The sequence below is a fragment of the Panicum virgatum genome, chromosome 6N, assembly GCF_016808335.1.
Source record: "Panicum virgatum strain AP13 chromosome 6N, P.virgatum_v5, whole genome shotgun sequence".
In the NCBI taxonomy this organism is placed as follows: domain Eukaryota; kingdom Viridiplantae; phylum Streptophyta; class Magnoliopsida; order Poales; family Poaceae; genus Panicum; species Panicum virgatum.
In genome coordinates, this window is record NC_053150.1 from 51,870,032 (window position 1) to 51,892,629 (window position 22,598).

The 22,598-nt window shown below is 55.6% G+C and overlaps 1 protein-coding gene and 2 pseudogenes across 2 annotated transcripts; 1 reads left to right on the forward strand and 2 right to left on the reverse strand.

The window, feature by feature from the left end:
• Positions 1 to 368: 368 nt before the first annotated feature.
• On the reverse strand, positions 369 to 2,933 carry LOC120678362 (protein DETOXIFICATION 33-like). 2 transcript variants are annotated; one of them, XM_039959509.1, is made up of 5 exons: positions 2,650 to 2,933; positions 2,221 to 2,619; positions 1,593 to 2,134; positions 1,397 to 1,483; positions 369 to 1,266 (listed from the first exon to the last, which is right to left on the reverse strand). In XM_039959509.1, the coding sequence occupies exons 1-5, from the start codon at positions 2,680 to 2,682 to the stop codon at positions 693 to 695; spliced, it is 1,635 nt and encodes a 544-aa protein (XP_039815443.1). In that variant the 5' UTR covers positions 2,683 to 2,933; the 3' UTR covers positions 369 to 692. The 2 variants fall into 2 exon arrangements, with proteins under 2 accessions (XP_039815443.1, XP_039815442.1); XM_039959508.1 differs by having other exon boundaries at positions 2,221 to 2,933.
• A 3,597-nt stretch (positions 2,934 to 6,530) lies between these two features.
• On the reverse strand, positions 6,531 to 8,204 carry LOC120680148 (annotated as a pseudogene).
• Positions 8,205 to 11,350: 3,146 nt separating this feature from the next.
• Positions 11,351 to 14,054, forward strand: LOC120678308 (annotated as a pseudogene).
• Positions 14,055 to 22,598: the final 8,544 nt, after the last annotated feature.

Sequence of the window (22,598 nt, forward strand, 5' to 3'; positions counted from 1 at the left end):
TTGGGGTTACCTGCGCTGCGCAGATGCCAACGCCCCGCCGCCGTTTTCGTCACGCGCGGGTGGGCCGCCTGCTATTCGGCGTTGTTGGGCTTGGGAATTGCGATGGAGGATTCTGGTGGGCGGCAGGCCCGACGCGTCGTTTGAGCCCGTGCTCTATGGGCTGGGCTTCTCTATGCCGTCTCAGTTTTTTTTGTTTGCGCGCTGCTTTCTATCGTCTCGTTTTTTGTGTGTGTTTCAACATTTTCTCTCTATACTAGACTCTAGAGACTAGAGAGGGCGCCGAGGGGAAGTCCTACCGATCAGAAGAATTCCTAATAAAAACCATACATCTGAAGAACACGCTTTTCAGGAAAACCAGAATCAGTTTATCTCAAAATTAAATTTTTTTCTTGAGAAATTTGAATCCATGCCAAATGGGACCTTAATGGTATTGGGAATAATGAGAGAGGCATCATCGGGTTGCCCCCCAGGCGTGCTTATGAAAAACAATGCTTGTAACTAATATGTTTTCCTATGAACAAAAATACTAGTAACATACACCTCCAATAATAATCCAATATAAGCAGAGCAGCACAAACACGACCTGCAGCTAGGTGCAGGAGGCACACAATCCAATCAACGGGGAGGCGGCGCCGGAGGAGGAGGACCTCACAAGCACACACAAGATGAAGAGGAAGAGCCGCCCATCTTCCTCAGTGATGATCCGGAGCCTTGGCGGCGGCCGACCCGCCCCATTTCCGTATCCTGGACACGGCCTCCCTGGCCTCCTTGCCCCAGTCGGTGCGCAGCATCATGGCCACCAGGATCACGGTCTGCAGGCCGACGCCGGCGAGCATGCCGCCCCACATGCCCCGCACCCCGCCGCGCAGCGGGAAGGCGATGAGGTACCCGACGGGGATGCCGACGAGGTAGTAGCAGCCGAGGTTGATGTAGGCCACCAACCACTGCCACCCGACGCCGACGGCGACGCCCGACAGCACCGGCTGCACGCTGTTGAGCAGCAGCGTGAAGGCGAACACGACGCCGAGGCTCGCCACGGCGCGCACCACGGCGGGGCTCTCCGTGAAGGGCGCGCCGTAGACGTCGCGGAGCGCCAGCACGGCGGCGAAGAATGCCAGCCCGATGGCCACCGACGACATGAGCACCACCAGGATGGCGAACTTGGCGGCGCGGGGCCGCCCGGCGCCCAGCTCGTTGGACACCCGCACGCTGATGGCGGCGTTGAACCCGAAGAACACCATGATCTGCCATCCGAAAAGGTTGGTGCTGTATGTACCGATCAATTTAGAAGCAGAGGGTTATTAGAACTTGCTGGAAGCAGCAGCAGCAGCAGCAGCAGCAACCATTTCATTTCATCTGGAACAAATCGACACGCGACACGAGCACTACTGCTCACCAGATGGAGACTGCCGCAACGGCGACCTGAGCGTTCTCCAGGTTGCCGACGATGACGATGAGGAACATGTAGAACCAGAACTCGAGGCTGATCAGACAGACAATATACTACTCATCAGTCAACACTCTAATAATTAATGCAAGGTCAAACACGAGACACGAATCTCGATGCCCCAAGGACGTAGTAGATAGCCGACCAGAGCATGACGGCGGATCCGAGGGAGAGGCGCGCGAAGCCGACGAGGTCGGAGAAGGCGAGCCAGTCGAATCCGTTCCACGCGCCGGGGCAGTAGCCCATGAGGATGTAGGCGAGCTGGCCGAGCACGACGAGCCACCAGGACGCGTTGAGAGCGAGGGCGAGGCCGGCGAGCCCCATCCGCATGGGCCCCACGAGGAGCCAGCTGAGCGCGACGTGGAACGCGAGCCCGACGGCGGAGACGGCGGCCATGGCCATGACCTTGCTCTGCGCCTGCAGGAACTTCTGGATGGGGAAGTTGAAGGCGTAGGCGAAGAGCTGCGGGATCATGTAGAGCGCGAGCCGGCCCGCGAGGGCGGCGATCTCGGCGTCCTGGTGGAAGAAGCCCAGGATCGGGGTGGCGAAGAGGTAGATGGGGAGCATGAGCACGGCCATGGCGGCGAGGATGATCCACGAGCGCTGCAGGTACACGCCCAGCATGTGCAGCTGCTTCGCGCCGTACGCCTGCCCGCACAGCGTCTCCAGCGCGCTACCCATCCCAAGCTGCATGCGTAGGCATGTGTTTGTTTGTTGGTTTCGAGCAAAATCTCATCCAATTAATTAATTAAGAGCTTGTTATACGTACATACCATGATGCCGAAGGCGAGCCCGGCGACGACGTTGTTCTCGGTGGAGACGGCGTCGAGCTCGAGCGTGGTGAGGTGGCCGGCGAAGACGAGCGTGACGGCGCCGAGCGAGTACTGCGCGATGGACGTGAAGATGGCGGGGCCCGCCAGGTACCAGAGCCGCCGGTTCTCCTCCGCCGCGTGCCGCAGGAACGCCCGCACGCTCCGGATCTCCTCCAGGTCCGCCACCTCCACCTTGCCGCCGCTACCGTTGCCGTTGCCTGCCGGAGCCAGCAGCGCCTCCCTGATCAGCCACTCGTTTCCTCCTCCGTTGTTGCCGCCGCCGCTCGACGCCATCTCTCTGCTTCTAGCTAGCTCGATCCGGTATGAACTGAACTGAGGGATGAACCAATCTCTCTCTCTCTCTCTCTCTCTCTCTCTCTCTCTCTCTCTGAAAGAATGGAGGAGAAGGCCAGGGTGATGCATATCACCAGCTACAACTCGTAGCTAGCTATAGGTAGGTATCGGTATATCGTAGCCGTGCGAGCCTGGATGAGCCAATCGGGCCCCGGCCGGGCCGGGGACGGAGAATCGGTCACATGAACCAGCACAGTAGAGGCTGCGATAAATTCTCAAAAAAAAAAAAGTAGAGGCTGCGACCGAGCTTAATTTTTTCTTGTTTTCTGGAGAAGATGGAGATGGAGTGCGCAGTGCATGCAGTGATCGGGCGACGACCGATCACCCAAGGGGATTATTTCCCCCGTTTTTTATACTACTCGTGAGACGTCGTCATTGTGATTGGCAGGCACACGTTGTGAAGTAAACGAGGGTGGGTGGCGTGGTTGCACGCCGCTGGACGCTCCTCCACAGCCACAGGCCGTAGCCGCCGCGCCGGCCACTGCCTGATTCAACCGCCATTAATTTCCGTGTTTAATTAATGTGATGATCTGATGAAGCTTTGCAAGTTGCAGGGTCCCGTGTAGCCGTTGTTATTAAATGTTGATGATCCTTACGTGACACGATCATCTTCCTCTCGTGCCGTCGCGCGCGACTAGAAAAAACACAAGGTCAACAGCGCCAGCGAAAAAACATTAATTCCACTGTGTCACGCCGTGTTCGTGTCGTGGTTTTAGTGCTGTTTTTCGTATCTCATATGACACGGCTCATTTGGTCATCTATAGTCGATCGGTATCCCACCATCCGTGTTTGTTTTTGTTTTTGTTTATTCAGGGCGCGATCCTCGTGGTCGAGTATGAATGAATTAAAAAAAGAAAACACCCGATCGAGGTCTAATATAATCGATCGCTAGCTCTGCTGTGCGTCTCTCTCGGTCGTGCCGGTGTTCGGTGAACCACGAATCCCACTGCGTCGTCGTCTTCCTCCTATGGGTCGATCCATTCTTCGTCAGGGACAGGTAGCGGACAGAGACGCTGCCAATAATAATCCACCGGGGAATGAAGGTAGCGGACAGAGCTATTCCTTTCCATCGGGCGATCGGTGGTCCCCGCGATGCACGCGCGCCCGGCGTGGCGACAGCCCTTATTTGGCGGTGGCCACACGGGACGGGTGGGCGTCGCTGGCCGGCCGGCCGGCCGGTCTCCGCTCCGGCGAGCCCATGGGCGACGTACTGTCCTAGACTGAGGTGTGTCGGTGGTCGTCTCGCCGGACGGAGAGAGGAACGAATGAGTTGGTGTTTTCTTCTGCTGCGCAGGTTGGAAAATAGTGGCGTTTAAGATCGATCGACCAGCTGACAATAACATCATATATAAGCACTAATTGACTATACGTCCATTTATACCGTTTACACGACGTGTAAATACTACTTGATGGATAGTCGTGTAGGTCGATTAGCCATATAAAACCGTTTCGACTGTTTATAAGGACGTTTAAACGGGTGTGTATTCTGACTATTTGCTACACTGTGGGTGATCCACCATTCACCATTTAATATTTAGGCTAACATTGTATATAAGTAGTATACATAGACAATCCTGTTTGTTTCCATTAGCTTTTTTTAGCCCCTGTCACATCAAAAAAAATCTTACCATTTAAAAGTATCAAATAAATTTTGTTTATAAAATCTTTTTGACAGATGAGCGCTAATTTGCGAGACGAATCTAATGAACCTAGCTAATTAATTCATAATTTGCTATAGTAATTATTCGCTAATTATGGATTGATATACCTCGTCAGATTCGTCTCGCAGTTTAGCCCCAGGATGCTGCATTTAGTTTTATAATCAGACTTTATTTAATACTAATAAATATCAAGATTCTTTTTGATATGATATAGTAATCTAAAGTTTAGCTCTTGGAACCAAACTACCCTATAACCCTATAGTAATTCATATATGGACCGGACCAAGCTGACGAGATCGCGATGGGTACGTGTTTGCTTATTAATTATGAATATATTTATATGAACTAATATCGTCTCTCGTCGGCATCGACTGGCTGCTGCTGGACGCTGGTCCGCCCGTCTCCCGTCTTCTTCTGGAGATGACGCCGCCTCATGTTTTGTGTCGCAGCAGTTACTACGTAACAGAGATCGACGCTCCATGGGGTCCACCACGCTCTCCGAGAGCGATCACGTCCTGAGTCCTTACGTCCAGTGATCATTGATCCACTACAAGCTCTCAGCTCCTCATCGGCAACCACCAAACCCGGCCGGGAGATGCCTCCTCGATCGATCAGCTCGCGACGACGCCGCAGTGCACGAACCCTAACCTAACTAGCTATATATCTGTATATCTATCGCTATTGGTGCGTGCGGTAATTTTATTCGGATCCATCACAGTCACAGCACAGGACGACACGCGATCCTCGTGCGGACGAGCCAGCGGCGGCCCAGGCAGACATCCACGTCCTCGTGCCACCGCACGGCGAGGCATGCAGCTTTCCTCGGTGTCGTCGTCGTCGTCTTCCTCCGGGCCCAGCCCGCTGATCCATCTCGGCAGGCTTTTCCGACCGACGGCGGAGACGCCCGCCATCGCCCTGCGCTGCTCAGGACCCCGGGGCCAGCACAGAAGGCCGGCCGGGCTGCAGCCTGCAGCCTCGTGCGTCGTCGGTGGCGGATCGGAAGCGAGGGGCCACCACGCCGGCCGCCACGTTCCGGCTGTCCCTGAGATGGCTCCGGCCGGCGAGACCACTGCACGGCCATTTATTGCTGCGTCACCTATTAATTCGTCGACACTGTAGTTGGTTTGGTTGCCGATCGATCGATGCCTTAGTTGTTCTTCTCGATCCACGGTACATTCGGTCGGACCTATACGTTGGACACCAGTACGTCTCTACCAGAGCATCACCAGATGGTGAAATGCATCATCATATATATGCCGCTCTAGATGCGAGTTCTATAAATATTTTTTGAGTTCATAAGGGCAGTCCCAATGCAGACTCCACTCATAGAGTCTAAGTCTCAAAGACTCCATCACAAGAAACTATACTTCCCAATGCAAAGTGTGTTACGCAATATGCCGACATGCCATCGCAATTGTGTCCAATCTTATTTATGTCGTTGATGTACGCTATCACCATGTTGAAATATGTATCGGAGTACAAAACAATATTGTATTTCACAATTGAGCCTGCACTTGTGCATGTTCTGGTCAATGTACCGTTGGGATTTCAATTTATTCTATCATCTATATTTTTAGATAACTACATATTTCTATGTGTATATTCTTATTCGTAAATTACTAAAATTTCACAACTCAGCCTTTTTAAATTGGGGAGAGGGCCTACCGCCCCCCTACCGGGCGGCCGCCTGCGGCCAGGGGCATACACGCGAGAAAAGTTAAGTTTTTATTATGTACAGGTCCCTACCGCCCGGTAGGGGGGCGGCAAGGGGCCGGCCGTGCCGCCCTCCTGCCGGGTTGTAGGCGTACAAAACTGTAAATTATGAAACCAAAAATATATTTCTATAAAAAATATTTTTAAAAAATATAAAAATAAAAAAACCGCCCATCGTCGTGCAGAAGTCAGTAATCGGGTGTGGACCGGCCCGCAGACGACGAACGCATATTGTGTCTTTTTTTAGGGGGTGCAGAGATTTTGATTTTTCTTGAAGGGGATGCTGAGATTTTGTAGCATTGAGAGTTTGAGTCTAGTAGATTTTGCATCTTGCTGTCAATTTTCAGTTCAACCAACGCATTTCTCTGTTCCTTATCAAAAATAAAAAAATAAAACTCAACTCTGCAAACAGTAGAGTTCTAGATAGGCCGCTATGGCATTTAACCCGCTAAAACCGAGTATAGCTCGTTTGATCCGTCGATGTAGCAACTCTGTAACCAGTCGATGCTAGCTGCACAGTAGTATAATATGTATACTAGTGACTAGTGAACAATGAAAAATAATTTTACTAACAATGAGAAAAACTCAATTCTACAAAAATATAATCATCTACAGCATTCACCTCTATACATATTTACAACCATGGCGTGTATACGGCCCACATGGATCTAAAGTATCTGTATCTGTACACTGTACGTCCTCAAGCTCAAAGCGACGACCAAGAAATGAGCACTCCAAGGTACTACGAAAGAGAGCAAGCGTCTAGATGCCATCCCGATGGAGCTAAGCTAACCAATGAACACCGCGTGCCCGGCTACGCGCTCTGCGGGCGCGGCAACGGCCTCGACCGCGCGGCGGCACAGCGGGCACGACGCGTGGCGGAGCAGCCAGGCGTCGATGCACGGCAGGTGGAACGTGTGCCCGCACCCCGGCAAGCTCCGCGCCGTCTCGCCGGCCTCAAAGTCCTGGAGGCAGACGGAGCAGCCGGTCCGGTCGCCGGTGGCGGCGTCGTCCAGGGCGGCGCGCTCGGTGAAGGTCACGGACGGGAGCGCCTCGATGCCGGCGGCCGGCATGCCCTTCGCCGCCGCCGCCGCGGCGCCCGTCTCGAACATGTCCGCCAGTGTCGGCGCCATCTCCCCGAACGGTGAGTCCACCGCGTTCATCTGAGCGGCCGGAACAGAAGCGCGATAGTTTTTTTTTTCCTGAGCAACTTGAAACTAACTGCTTGATCGATCGATCGAGCAGGATGAAGATGAACAGAGAGATGATTAGTAGCGCGTCGCGTACCTGGCTGTCGACGGCGCTCTGCACGGCGGGGTCAACCTTCTCGCCACGAGGCGGCCGGTCAGGAGGCTCCAGATCACGTCGAGCTGATGAAGCGACCAGCAGAAATTCGTTTAATTTCAGAGCCAATTGTGTTGGACTGGATGATGATGATATCCAAAGGAAAGGAAAGGAAAGCAATGCAATTCAATTACCACGTAGAGGACGCTCCAGATCCCCGAGTGGTGGGAGCGCCAGATGGCGACGGAGGAGTCGACGACCTCCATGGACACGACGGCGCCGGAGATGGCCCCGACGCCGGCGCCGCGCACCAGGCCGCTCTCCGTGGCCAGCCCGATCAGCGCGCCCGTCACGGCCCCGAGGACCATGCCCACTGCCGCGAAGACGAAGGTGAGGGCGCCCCGGGCCACCGCCCCGGCGACGCGCGCCGGCAGGCGGGAGACGCTCCTGGCTCTGCCAACCGCGCCACCGCTCGCCGCCGCCGGCGTGTCGCGGCGCGTGGACGGCGCCGTGCTAGTAGAGAACGACCACGACGTGCTGGCCAAGGAGACCGCTGCCGCCTCCAGCTCCATGATCGATCGCTCGCTCGCTCGCTGTGTACGGACAAAAGGAGAAGGGGGAGAAGAGTTGAATATCTTGGGGTACGGAGAGATTGACTAACTCCGATCGGAGAGGACTTTGCGGACTCGTAGCGCGTCTGGAAATTTATAAGTTCTTCAGGTGGGGCGGCGGCGGCGACGACGCGATGCTCTCCTCTCTCGCTCTCTCTACGGTTGGAGCAGCGCGTGGCTGCTGCTCCGGCGGTGGGTGATGGGTCTGACGTGGCGAGCCCGCCGCCGGTGGAACGCGTCCAGCAGCGAGGGCACGGCAGCATCCAGGCAGCTTGCGTTGCGCCGGGCGCATAAATGCCAACCGTCCCGGCACGCGGCTGACGGCGACGGCGCCCCCCCGGGGTGGTTGGCGCCGCGACGCGCCTCCTGTCCCGGCAGAGCTTCCTTGCCCCGCTCGGTGGTCTCTTAACGGCTAAGCTTCCCCTCTTCGCGCACGCCACGACCAACCACGGCGACGACGACGCGATCCGTGCTGCCGCGCGCTCGCCACTCGCCAGTGACCGTCAACCTCACCTGATCACGTCCTCACTCGTGGTGGCTCCTTGTTGAAAGGGAGTTCCGAAGCCTCTCGCCGGCTGCGGCCTGCGGGCGTGCTCGAACGTACGTGTAGGGGCCGGCCGGGGAGGAACAGGATCGAGCCGTGGACGACGACGTGGGCACCACAGCTGGCTCGCCGGTCACTTTTCGAGGACCAAGTGGAAGGAGAAACGGAGAAACCAATGCAATTGGTTTTGTTTGGTTTTGTCCCCGTATTACTTTGACCGTTAATTATGGTGTCAAACAAACCCAGTTTATAAAACTAACTTCAGAACCCCCGCGCTAGTGACCCTGAATAATATAACGAGGCCTTTGACCACGCGATTAGAGGATGATTACTGTAGTATCACTGTAACAAATCATCGATTAATTATCGTCATTAGATTCGTCGCGAAAAGTTACACATATTTCTAAAAAAATTTTACAAATAGATTTCATTTAGTACACCATACATGCGAGATTCTCTTTTCGAGAAGTGTGCGTGCTAGAATCCTTACGGAACCAAACAATGCCATTGGCCATGTTTGGTTTAGATGTGAAAACGTTTTGAGGAAAAAATTTTGGTACTTTGACCACCAATTAAGGGTATTAAATAAAGTCTAATTATAAAATTACCTCCACAACTATGGTACTGTAGCAGTTACTCTAACTAATGAGGTCTTTGACCGTACGATTAGTGAATAATTGAGCGCGGTCACTGTAGCATCACTGTAGCCAATCATGATGAAATTTGAGTCATTAGATTCGTAAGGTGTAGCGGCGTCGGCCTGTGCGGGGGACTCCAATCTCTCTCTATCTCGCGCGGCGAGGCGCAGCGGTGGCGGCCTGTGCGGGGAGGGGCCAAATCCACTGGCCACATCTACTCCCTCTCCGATTCCTCATGCCCAAGGCTCTCCCATCGCCTCCTCCACCTTACCTAAACCTCAGCCGAGCTCCTCCCTGGCCGAATCGACGGGAATCGATTCCGCAGCCATTGGAACCACCCGAAGCTTCTGCTCCCCACCGAACCCACACCTTCGTCCCTCTTCCTCGTCCTTCAGCCGCAAAATCCGAATCCTCGGTGAGCCCTCGTCCTTTCCTGTCCTTTCCCCGATCCATTCCCTAATCGCGCTGCCGGGAACGGCACCGTCGCCGCGCCAGCTGGCCCGCCACCATCATGCGTCCGTATCAAACCACCTCTGCTTGTCCCTGTGCCGCGCCTCAGTAAACCGTGGCTTTGCGCCACATGCTGGCTTCGCCGGTGGCAGGAGCGCCGCGCCACCGCCGTGCCGAACTTGGCCATGCCTGCTCCTCTTGGCTCCCTTTTCGCGCCCCAGAAACCGAACCCAGGTCCCACCCAGGCACCTGCAGTCCCACGCCTCCCCCCTCCCTCGCGGCGTCCTCACCGGTATAGATGGCCAAACGGGCCGCCCGGCACCGGCCCGCTAAAGCACAGCCCGTTTAGGCACGATTAAGAATACGGGCTGTGCCGGGCCCGCCCATGGGCTGAGCAGCCAGCCCAGGCACGGCCCAAAAATGTTTCGAGCGCATGACGGCCCGATCGTGCCGCGGCACGTCTGCACCTCGCCGTCTCACCCGTCTGCCTGGCCTCTTCGCGCCGCCGTCCTCCTTCTCCCGCTCCGGCTTCGCCTCCCCGCCACCCTTAGCCTCCGGCTGTTGCCGCCGCTCGCCATGAGCCGTGCGCATCGCCCTCGACCTCCATCTGCGGTGGCGCTCCGGCGGTGGAGGAAGCCCATCATGTCCTCCTCCTCGGCGGCGGGCACGTCGTCCTCCTCCTCGTCCGGCAGAGGGGAGGGAAGGGAGGTGCACCGGGGAGCCTAGGAGCAGGGCATGCGCAAGAAGCAGGGGAGGCGCCAGGCGGTGGCTAGGGATATCCGCCTCGTCGTCCTCCTCGTCCGTGTCATGCTGGGGCGGTGGCGGCTGCCGCGGGGGCATCTCGGTGGTTCAAGAGACCGGCGGCGCGGGAGCAGCGCGGGGAGGAGGTCGAGCCGACGGGAGAGGGCACCGGCCGATGGCGACGCCGCCGGCGTGGTACTCCGGCGTGGGTCTGGTGGCAGGCTGGCGGCTGCGCCAAGACGGCCAGATGGGTGAGGCCGTGAGGGGAAGGGGAGAGATTGGGCATCCGTTAGGGTTTAGGTGGATTTGTGGGCCTAAATGGGATATATGGGCCACTGTGCTGCCCGTCGGGCCGATCGGGCCAGCCTTTTCGGGCCGTGCCTGGACGCGTCCAGCGGGCCAGCATTGAGGCCCAGGCACGGCCCGGCATCGGGCCCGTGCCACCCATGGCGCAATAATCACCATGCCTGGGCCGTGCTCGGGCCGGGCTATTTTGGGCCGGGCCTCGGGCCCCCATGGGTATCGGGCCAAATGGCCAACTATACTCACCGGTAGTGGCGAGCGTCCCTTCGTGCGCCCCTCTCCACCGCCGCACATGCTCCAGGCTGCGTTTGGATCCCCCCTCAAATCCCGTGGTTAGATGCGAGAGATCGAGAGGAGTCTTATGGTGGTGCTCTCAGCACCGAGATCCTCGCCAGCGACAAGCTCTCATTGGTCAATGCGTCGCCCCTGCTTCTGTCCCTATGACTGGTGGGGTCGTTGACCTTGCTGACAAGCAGGTCCCACATGCCAGGTCTAGGACATCGTCTAGTCATCATGCCACTCGGATAGTTTAATGTAAGTGATGAAGATTTGGATGTATATGGCACAAGTAGCAACTTTGATGATTTGAAAATGCACTTTAGAAATTTGAGGACCTAGATGATATAGCCAGACAAGTTCATGTACCACCCATGCATTTTACTCCTAAATTTACAACTAACTCCGTTATGATTTTAAGATCGTGTCAACTTCAGATGACACAGGGCCTGCAAAGTGCCTATTCCGGGGCGTCTTCCCGGTCCCGGCCACGAAAGTCATGGCCGTCCCTCCAATATGGACGGAAATGTCGAGAACCAAGCCACGCGTGCAAGGTCTGCATGCTCGCCGCACTACCCCGGAGTTGCAGGAGACATCTGCTTGCAGGAGGAGTCAGGAGACGAGCCTTGCCGCACTACTCCCGGGGGGGCCCCTCGTCGGCGGCGGCGGCCGACTGCCGGGGCTAGCTGCACTGCACGATGGCTAGATCCTTACCCATCTGCCCGCAGATCGACACGGCGGCGCTCACGCGCATCCCCGGCGTCTCCCTGGACATGCTGTTCCTCGTCGTCCTCCAGGCCCTCGCCGTCATCTTCCTCGCCAAGTTCCTGCACCTCTTCCTCCGCCGCTACAACCAGCCCAGCGCCGTCTCCCAGATCCTCGTACGTATCGTATCTATCGACTCCTTAATGAATTGTTGTTCATGTTCGTCGGAAGAATAATTAGTTATTAATCTCAGGCCGGCGTCGCCGTGGGCGGCATGGGCCTGCGCAACGCCATCGTGCACGTGGACGTGGACGACGTCGAGGACATGTACGGCGGCTACATCGCCGCGGCGCGCGTCGTCTACATGTTCCTCGTCGGCCTGGACCTGGACCTCGGGGCGCTGCGGAACGCCACGCGCCGCTGCGCCGCCCTCGCCTACGCCACCGTCGCCGCCAGCCTGCTCGTGGCCGCCGTCGTGTCCAGCGGCATGTACGGCAGCATGATGCACTCCCCGGTGAAGACGCCCGAGCTGCTCGCCGCCACGCTCATGCTCGCGCTCACCAACACCTCCTCCATCACCGTCGCGCGGGTCGCCGGCGAGCTCAACCTCACCGCGAGCGAGAACGGGCGCCTCGTCGTCGCCGCCGCCATCATCACCAACCTCATCTGCGTCGTCGGGGACGGCCTCCTGTCGTCCACGACGCTGGCCAGGGAGAAGATGAGCCAGGACATGTACCGCGGCTCGCCCCAGATCAGGAAGGGCTTCCTGGCGCTCGCCGTCGCGGGCGTCGCCGTGTGGCGGGTGCGCCCCATGGTGACGCGCATCAACAGGCGCAACGCCGGGCAGCACCACGTCCGGGGCCGCGACCTGGCCACCATCCTCCTGGCCATCTGGTTCATCAGCAGCTTCCAGCAGCTGCTGGGGTTCGACGGCATGCCGACGAGCCTCGCGCTGGGGATGGCGTTCCCGAGGGAGGGCCCCGCCGCGCGCACCGTCGCCGACGCGCTCGTGGCCCCCGTCAACGGCGTCGTCCTGCCCTTCTACTTCGCCACCATCGGGATGAGGCTGGACTACAACTCCATGTCCGGCGCGATCATCGTGCCCGGCATGCTCCTGACGCTGCTCGGCCTGGTGGGGAAGGCCGTCGGCGCCGCCGCCGCCTCGAGCTACCTCAACATCCCCGTCTCCGAGGCGCTCCGCTACAGCGTCCTGCTCAACGTCAAGGGCCACGTCGACACCATGAACATGAAGTTCGCCAAATCGGAAGGGGTGTGGGCGGAGCAGGCGCTGTACGCCATGATCATCGGCAACCTGATCAGCACCATCCTCGCCGGTCCGGCCGCCGCCGCCGTTCTGCGCAGGGAGAAGGAGGAGTACCGGACCAGGCACCAGGCCGTGGAATCGCTGGGCCCGGAGCAGGAGCTCCGCATGCTCGCCTGCGCTCACGGCGCGCACGCCGCGCCGGGCATCCTCAGCCTGGTGGAGCTCCTGGTGAGCGCGCCCCACGAGCAGCCCGCCGTCCCGGTGCTCCATTTCTTCGAGGTTCCCCGCGACCGCTCAACCGGGACCCGGACGCCGTACCACCAGCGGACGCGGGACGACGACAAGGGCGGGCCCGACGCCGTCACTCAGATGAACAGGGTGGTGGACGTGTTCTCCCGCGCGACGGGCGTCTACTTCCGGCAGGTCGACGTGGTGAGCCTCGGCGCCGCCAAGGACGCCGCCGCCTTCTGCCGCGCCACGGAGGACGCGCACGCCGGCCTGGTGCTCCTCCCCTGCTACAAGGAGCAGCGGTTCGACGGCAAGATGGCGTGCCGCCTCGAGGAGCGGTGGAAGCTCAACGCCGAGGTGCTGGCGCGGGCGCCCTGCACCGTGGGGCTCCTCGTCGACCGGCCCTACCGCCACAGCGGCACCAGCTTTCAGACGCCCATCGGCATCGCGCCGGAGAGCGGCAGGACGCTGGTGCACCCGTGCAGCGACCGGACGGTGACCCACGTCATCGCGGCGGTGTTCGTGGGCGGGCCCGACGACCGGGAGGCCGTGTCGCTGGCGTGCCGCCTCGCGGAGCACCCGACCATCGGGCTGACGGTGTTCCGCTTCGTGAAGCGGAGCACCTACGACACCGTCACGTCCTCCGCCTCCCGGGCGTACGCCGGCGCCGGCGACGAGCTGGACATCGAGTTCCAGGAGGGCGACGTGGACGAGCGCTTCCTGTGGCGCTTCTACGAGAGGTACGCGTCGCGGGAGCTGGCCCTGTACGTGGAGAAGGTGGTGGAGAGCCCCGCGGACGTGGTGGAGACGCTGGAAGGGATGGCCGGGATGTTCTCGCTCGTGGTGGTGGGGCGCGGCGGCCGGCAGCCGGCGGAGCTGATGGCCGGGCTGGAGCGGTGGGCGGAGGCCGGCAGCGAGATCGGGCCCGTGGCGGAGATCCTGGCGTCCAACGAGTCGCTCGAGATGGGCTCCGTGCTCGTCATGCAGCAGCACACGGTGGCGCTCACGCCGACTAGCAGCTAGCCAGCAGTGTACGATCACACAGGACAGCGCAGAACAGCTTGTGTATACTTAGTTTCAGAGTAGCAAGCTAGCAGATCATGCATGGAGAACTATGCGACCTTTGCCATGTGGACATTTGTAAGAAAATTGTATCACTTCTCTTCTCTTTCTTTGATAGCAACAGTTACCTGAAGCCTTGTTTCAGCAAAAAAGAAACAGTTACCCAATGACTGAACTGAAAAATAGGGCAAAAGCCAAGGGAAGCGACTCCACCGCCACCCGCCAGACCTCACCAGCCATCCCCGGCCGCCGCCGCCGCCGCCGGCGGCGGCGGCCAACGCGGCGGCGGCGGCGGCGCCGAAGCCGGCCCCCGCTGCAGCCTCCTCTCTCCTTGCTACTCTCTTCTTCTGTTCCCCTTTCTTCCCCTTTAAGCTTGGTACTACAATGACGTCCGTGACCATGGCTGCCTGCCGAGGCAACAGATCCAGGGTCCCTAGGGACGGATCCCGTCCTCCCCCTACCGGATCTGGTGCCCCCGGGCTCGAGGCCTCCCAGCTGCGCGAAGATGGCGCTACTGCCCGGGTTGGAGCTTCTACGGTGGCCTGAGGTGGCGCTGCTAGCCGGGTTGGTGCTTTTGCGGCTGCAGGCCATGGTGTGGTGCCTTGCTGCTCGCTCGAGCCGTCAAGGGCTCAAGCAGCACGGTTCCGACACTATGGCGGGCGGCTCCAACAGGGACTGCTCAGCTGGCTGCCCCAGCTTCCTCCACCGTGTAGAGCCAGGTTTGAGTCGTTCCTCCCCACTGCACCTTGCTGCTTGTGCGAGCCGCCAAGGGCTCAAGCAGCAAGGCGTGGTCGCTACTACCTGCTGCTCGTGCGAGCCGCCAAGGGCTCAAGCAGCAAGTCATGGTTGGTCGCTACTACCTGCTGCTCGTGCGAGCCGCTAAGGGCTCAAGCAGCATGGCGTGGCCGTGGAGGCGCCGGCTTGGCTCTGCTAAATCACACCATGCCTGTCGGTGGTGCTCGAATGCTCGGGTTCCGTGGAGGTGCGGTTGGTCTTTGTGCTTTGGTTCTTGCAGCTACAGGGTTTCGGAGAGCTCATGGCGAAAGCTAAGCTCGATTTGTCGGGCCGACGACGGCGATGCCCTCGGGCGCCGTTCACCTTCTTGGAGGCGTCGTCGCAGCGCTCTCCTCCCTTTGATGACCGCCACAGGCGTCGTTGTGGAGGCACCTTACCAGTTCATCACCAAGTGACTTACAAGATCCTTCGGTCAATCCCTCCCTTAATGGTGCTCAAGATGTTTGCTGCTTGAATGTCCGCCACCGGTGGATGTGCTCTGGCCATCGTCCATGTTCCTTGATTGCGTCATCTCACTTTATGCCGGGTTGCGGGACCATGATCCCCTCTCTTGGATCTCCTCGTTCTTCTATCATGGTCCTCCCCCTTTTGGGGATTCCTCCCTCAAACGGCGTTGGCGGATGACGATTGGATCCCAGATGTACTCCATTGATGTTGCAAATCACGACTGTCGTCTGTCTTCTCGACTCAGAGCTTTACAGTCGTCTGTGGAATGGAGGTTGTGGGAGTGCCAACACCTGGTGGTGGCTTTGTTCAGCAAATGTCGACTTGCACCCGTTGTGGGGGGCTAACTTTTAGTCTTGTAGTTTTGTCCTTGTTGGAGTGTATTGTTCTGATGTTGTTTCGTCCCCACCGGTGATTTCCCTAAAAAAAACTGAAAAATAGAGTGTCAGTACAGAGTCTGGTAATCTGATCCAGCAATTGGTGGCGGCCGCGCGACGGGGAGGGGCGAAGCGTCTCCATCGACCACGCCACCACCAATGTTCCTGGTAAGGATCCCATCCCACATTTCCGTGGCTACGAGCCCCCCTGTTTCATCTTAGCGTGTACGGATGTAGGACGATGAACTGATTTCCTGCAGATTCGGGTCTTTCTGAGCATCTAGCGTGTAGAGGTTCAAGGCAATGTATGCATGTCCTCCTCAATCATAACTGGACACTGAAAGACCCTTTTTTCCAATACATCTAGAGAGTATATGGGGGGTGCCAACAGTAAAGGCTCACACTGAACTGGCACTGAACTGCATGGTCCATAATCCATCTGGATTCTGATGCAGAGAAAACAAACCATTACAAATCCTACAAAACCCGCTTCCTGGACACCCAACCTGATAAGCATCAATCAGTTGAAAAAACCTGTGTAGGAAAAACATCAATGGAACCAGCAAGGTACAAACAAAGCCGTACCCTCAATTTGGGGGCAGGAAGCAGCAGTACCCTCAATCGTTTAAACCTTAGGCGTCTCAGTACCTCTTCAATACTGGTCCATTTGGGTTCTTAGCAAGTTGGGCCTGGATGTCTTCCATAAAGTCCTCTTTGTAGTCACCATTGTACAAGAAAAATTCCTTGAAGCTTTGAAGAGATCCTAGTGTTTGATGAGATTTTGTACAACATTTTGATACAAATATCTTAAATATGGTCAAATGAGCTGCAGAGATTGATATGGGTTATACGCTTGTTGTGCATAAAGAAGCAAGAAGCTTTGCATGGGCTAGCTTCACGTACGAGCATAGTTCAATATATACACGTACTCAAACCTGGTACCGTACTAGAGGAACGACGACGACCGTATGGTCAGGCCCGCGCGACAGCCGGCGCGGCCTAGAAGGTTCTAGAAGCATCCCGACCCTGTCGAACTCTGCCGGTGATATCGGCTGGGTGCATCGACCCATAACAAAATGAGAGAAGTCCGCGCGCATCATCCTTAGCCTCTTAGCTTCTCACGCACGTGTGCTAGAGGGCATGCTTGGTCAGGCCCACGGTGGAGCGACTGCTTGTTTAAAACTACACAGATATATATGCATCGCTTTGCATGCGGAGCGGATGAGCAAGACTGCAGATTCTTCTCAACAAACCAGTGGCGGCGCGGGTAGAAAACGCGGCGAGCCCGTCACCGGACTCCTGCCTATATAAAGACCTGCGCCGTGCAGGGCGGGGGGTCTTCCTTTCCTTGGCGGGAGCAGCAGGCGGCTGAAGGACCCATCGGAGATGCAGACGATGTCGTGCACCTCCTGCTCGCCGTGACGAGCGGAGACAGGCGCGCTCATCCATCAAGCCACGCACTGGAGTCAAGGGATCGCCGGCCACCATCAAGCTCGTCATCCATCATCAGAACCAGAAGCCGGCGACTGCGCCGGAGTAGAGGGATCGGATCGGATCGCCGGCGACATGCTGCATACTTCCAAGGCCACCACCAGCGACAAGGTGAAGTTCTCACGGAGGAGCGGGAGTCCGACCATTAGGACCCCATCGATCTGCTCATCATCGACGACCACCTCGGCTCGGCCGCCGGCAGAGCGGTGGCACCCCTCATCGTCAACGACCCCACCTCGGCTCGGCTGCTAGCAGAGCGGCCACATCCCTCATCGTCGACGACCCTACCTCGGCTCGGCCGCCAGCAGAGCGGCGGCACCCCTCATCGTCGACGACCATCTCAGCTCGGCCGTAGGTGGAGCGGCAGCACCCCTCGTGCCCATCATCCTCACGCCCATCTGGCTGCAGGCATGGATAGCTGGATGTCTGCTCATGGAGCCGGGTCGGAAGAGTGGCTGCCGGAACCTTGCGCGGCGCCGAACCAGATGTTATCCTCGCCCACGAGGAGCCACAAACGACAACGCCAACATGGCCTTCTACGAGCGGCCGAGGCAACGATGACGGCACCACTGTGAAGGCATTGAAGCACGGCACGACGAGGCCGACCCTACACGTCCAAGCTTGTCCCAAGGACGACAGCGCCGCTCGTGAGGGCGCCGAGATGAGAATCGACATCGAGACGGCAAGACGACACCGTGATGGAGGGCCGCCGCGAGATACCGTCACGCTGACGTCGAGGAGCCGCGCCGAGCTGGAGCTCCGGTCACCGGTCAAGCACCCGGGCATTATGCAACGTGTGCTCTTGACGAGAAGACAAAAGGCTACAGTGGCATGCACAAGTGAGTACGTGCGCCACTACAAGAAGCAAGCTACGAGGCACTTCTTTTTCCAGGAGGGCCGATGCACGGAGCCACGAGACACGTGTTGATCATCCCCTTCGCATCCACCATCGCCCAGGCCGCCGGTGGCCTCCTGTCACACCCGGTTTTAAGGACAAAACCGAATGCATAGCTATATGTATGCCAGGATCAAGTTTCATACATATAGAGACATCATAAGTGAATAATCAGTAACAGTATCACGAAAAAGAGAACTAAAACAAATAAAAGACTATCAGAGTTTACAGCTTATCCTGGAAACGAAGGCTTCATACTTCACAGGCAATCGACTGGGGGCTGCGTACGTCTAGAACTCAGCAACGTCTTCAAAAGACTTCACCACAACTTTCTCCTTCTGAGCAGCAGTAAGCAAGGGTGAGTACACTTATGGTTGGTACTCAGCAAAGCCACAGGAAATAACCAGAATGTGATTTACATCCATCTTTAAGTTTATTAATCATGTGAGGGTCCAAGCCGCTCTTGACCGTGAGCACGGCTGATATATCAGTTTTACACTCTGCAGAGGTTGTACACTTTCACCACAATTCGCGTAAAAGTTCCGAAGAACTTTGAACCCAACCACGCAATGTGCTAGCTAGGCACAATACCACACTTCCGAGGTGTGATTGCATAGGGACGCTACGAGGCCTTTACAAAGATTCCCTAACCCATGACAATCCGCTAAGGTTTCAAGTCAAAGCGGTCATAACACTGTCCTAATGAGGTGGTACCTTGCCAAAGGACCATTAAACAATACCAATTGCCCCAAGAGGACCGAGCTATACCCCATCGATGCATCCCCTCTTGCCCTTTCGGTAAGACTGTCACAAGCTAGAGTCTCTAATTAATCAGCCAAGACCAGAGCCATATAGTATTGTGGTTGTACTGTTTTCTTGGGTGGTTCTCCATGTTCCAATTAAATCATATCATCTTGTAAATAAAGCATAGATAGAAGTATGGTTAAGGTCACTTGCCTTTCTCCAACGAAAAGCTACTCTTACTGCTCTTCAGCTTTTGCTCACTTAGAACTCTTGATCTTCAATCTTTGAACGGCGATCCTTCTACTCGGAGCAATCATCGGGCAAACATACAAAGCAAACAAGAAGATACATCTAAGAACAATACACCAAAACAAAGAAAGGCTTTAAAAGAACGTACTAACGGATAAGGCTCGTTGCTATGCTTACGGAGCGCAAGAAATGCAGAAAACAGAGCTAAAACGGCGATTCTATAGACTAAACGGTGCTTCAGGGATCTAGTCGCGATTAACTAAAAGGTTAAGGACTAACAGAAAAGATTTGCAAGACACAGAAAACTGTGCTCACAGAGGATAACAAAGTCATAAAACTATCACACACGTTGCAAGTATCACGTGAGCGCGAGAATCGATGAAAACGGAGTTAAAACGTGGAAGATATGGCTAAAACAAGGCACCAGGGACTTGTTTGAGAGAGTTTTGAATTTCTAGGGGCTAGATCTGAAGAAACCAGGGGCTAAAACCTAATTAACCATAGACTTTAGGGGCTAGCACGTAAAAACACCTAAGCAGGACTGCGGGTTCTATTTTGGAAAAGCTCAGGGGTTAAACCATAAAAGATAGGACTGGTTTGTAAATTCTTTTCACCTAGCATGGACGGCGGGTTGATTTGCATGAAACCGAGGGTCTCTTTTGCAAAGTGTACTAAGGTTGACCGGTATTCAGCTCGGTTGACTTGGGTTAGATCGGATCTGGATCGTCGGATTCGGATCTGACGGCTCTGAGCGGATCGAACGGTGCGGCGGCGGCGCTGGCGGCGGCTGGCGGCGGCGCACGGCGGTGAGCGGCGTCGGGGTCGCCGGCGTCAGCCGAAAACGGCCTCCAGGGCACGGATTCGAGCGCGGGTTGGCCTGGGAGCGAGAGCGCGCGACGGGGAACTCAGCTGCGGACCTTGGGAGGCGATTTGGAGACCGTGCATAGGAGCGCGGCGGCGAGAGGCGGCTCGGGTGGTCGGAGCTCGCTCCGATGAGCTTTCTGCGTGCGAACGAAGGGGAAAACAGAGAGAAAAGGGGGCCGGCGTGATCCTCACCACGGTGCGGAGTTTCGGGGGCACTCTAGGTCGATGGGAAGGCGACGGAGCGAGAGATCAGCGGCGGCGGCTCCGAGCTCCAGAGCTCCAATGGCGGCGGCGGTTAGGGTTTCCAGCGGGACGAGGGCGTCGGCTACGGGTTCGTGGGGTTTGGGGCTGCGGGCGCTGCCCTTTATAGAGGTGAGGGGGGAATCCTTGGCGTGCGCGCCACGAAGGCCGCGGCGAGGCGAGACGCGGTCGGACTTGGGCTCTGCTCGAGTCCCGGTCGGGCGCGAGGAGGAGGACAGCCCCGACAGGCAGGGTCCACCCGTCGGTGAGAGCGGGAGAGAGGGCGGGGAGGCGGACTGGACCGGGAGAGGAGAATGGGCCGACGGGGCTCCATGGGCCGCGGGAGGAAGGAAAAAGAAAGAAAAGAGAGAGATGGAGGGGTGGGCCGGATGGGCTGGAAACCAAGAGAGTGAGAGGGAAAAGCTTTCCATTTTTTTTCCAAAAGAAAAAACAAACACATTCAAATTTAAATTTGAACACAAGGATTCAAATTCAAACTGAACAACAAACAATAAAACAATGCATTGCGGCATGAATGCAACACAAACAAAACAACCTTGTTTAATTTAGAAGACAACCAATTATTTTTTTATACTAAATTCTCTGTAAAGAAAATAAATGTTGGGAAAATTTTAAATCTATAAGAAAATTGTTTATTTATTTTTAATTTTAATCACATCCTGAAATTTAAAAATTTCAGGGTGTGACAGAACTACCCACCTTAAAAGGAATCTCGTCCCGAGATTCACAAGGCTAGCATGAGACAAAGGTTTATGTGGGTAGCATCCAACACATATTATCTTTCTTCTCAGATCGTTCCTTCTTACAACGTATACTTCTTAATTCCTGGTAACTCATGCAAAACGCTTCACGGGTATTCAATCTAATTCCTCCTTTAACTTCCATTCTTTCCACAGCTTCGTTGGCACATCTTTCGAAGAACATCCTTCGTACCTTGATAAAGTGATTTGAATAATGCTTGATTGTTTCTTTCTGGCATAGAGTCTTGTATCACCTCTCAAGTCTTCATGTAATTCTGTCATTAATTATTTTTTTTTCACACCAACTGGCAAGATGTCCGTCTTCTCCACACTTGAGACAATACAACCCAAGATCATGGGACCTGGTCTTCTTATACTTTGTTGGACAACTATGGGCATTGTGCCCTCCTTTACCACAATCGTAGCATGACCACTGAGTATTGTTTACATCTCGCTTTGCTGGGCATCTTCTAGTGTGATGACCTAACTTGCTACGGTTGCAACACTGTTGTGAAATATTCTCCTGTTCACATGAAATAGCAAGACATCCATCTGGGCTATTTTTCTGCTCCACCATAACTCTTTGCACATCATGATTCTTCTTGATAGAGTTGTCATGCGGAGGTTGAGCAGCTTTAGGCTGTGGTTGGTTGAAACTGGATTGAGTACGGCTATCTGCCAATGGTTGCGGTAACTCCAACTTTTCTTGGCTTGCTTTACTAATTTGTTTCTTAGGCTGCTTGCTTCTTTTAGGCTGATATTCTTTGAAAGTGATAGTCCAATCCTCGAGGTTTATAGTCGGATTTCCATCTTCAGCTTGAGTAACTCCTTCTAGGTTTGGAACATGCATAGATAACTTTCCATTGATATCTGAATGATAGCGTTGCCTTGCTTCTGCTGTCATTAAGATATCTTCTTGTAGACATCGACGGCCATAATGCTCACAACATTGGCACTTTTCTGAAGTCTTACTAATCTCATGTTGTTCCTCTATCTGTGGCTTTGGTGCTTCATAGTTTCTCTTACGCTTTTCATTGTTCCATGCTTCAGCTACTTGCCTTTTCACTGGTCCAGTGGGGATCTTTGCTTTGGTTAACACCATGCGATGAGGTGATACCGTATTGGACTGCATTCTTCTTTGTAAGACCTGAGCTTGCATGGATATTAACTTTTCTTTATCAAACGGTGGCAGGGTTGTTGAGATCCGATGGTTATCTCTAGTGACATGGTTGCGGTTCTCCGGGAATAAGGCTTGCTATGTAACATGTTCTTGAGTATCGACCATAGTTGGAACCATTCCTTGTAGTCCCTAGGTTTGTGCTAGGATGTTGAGGTCTCCTTTATTGGCCCTATCTTCTCAATTTCTGTTGGGACTCACCATCTTCAGCTTCGCATTTGTTGATCATTGTAGATACTGGGAGGTTTCTACTATTGCTGCCAGTGTTGCCATAAACTTCCTTCTTGACATCCAAAGAATTAGGTAGAAAGACAGAGGATAACAAGGAGGGAGAGGTATAAAAGAAGAACCCATCTAGGCAACTGATGTCATTGTAGGTAGAAGACCCACAATACACCAACAATCATTACAAAGAAGCGAATCAAACAAGGTCATAAAGACAAGCATCATCATGCAAACACCGAATTC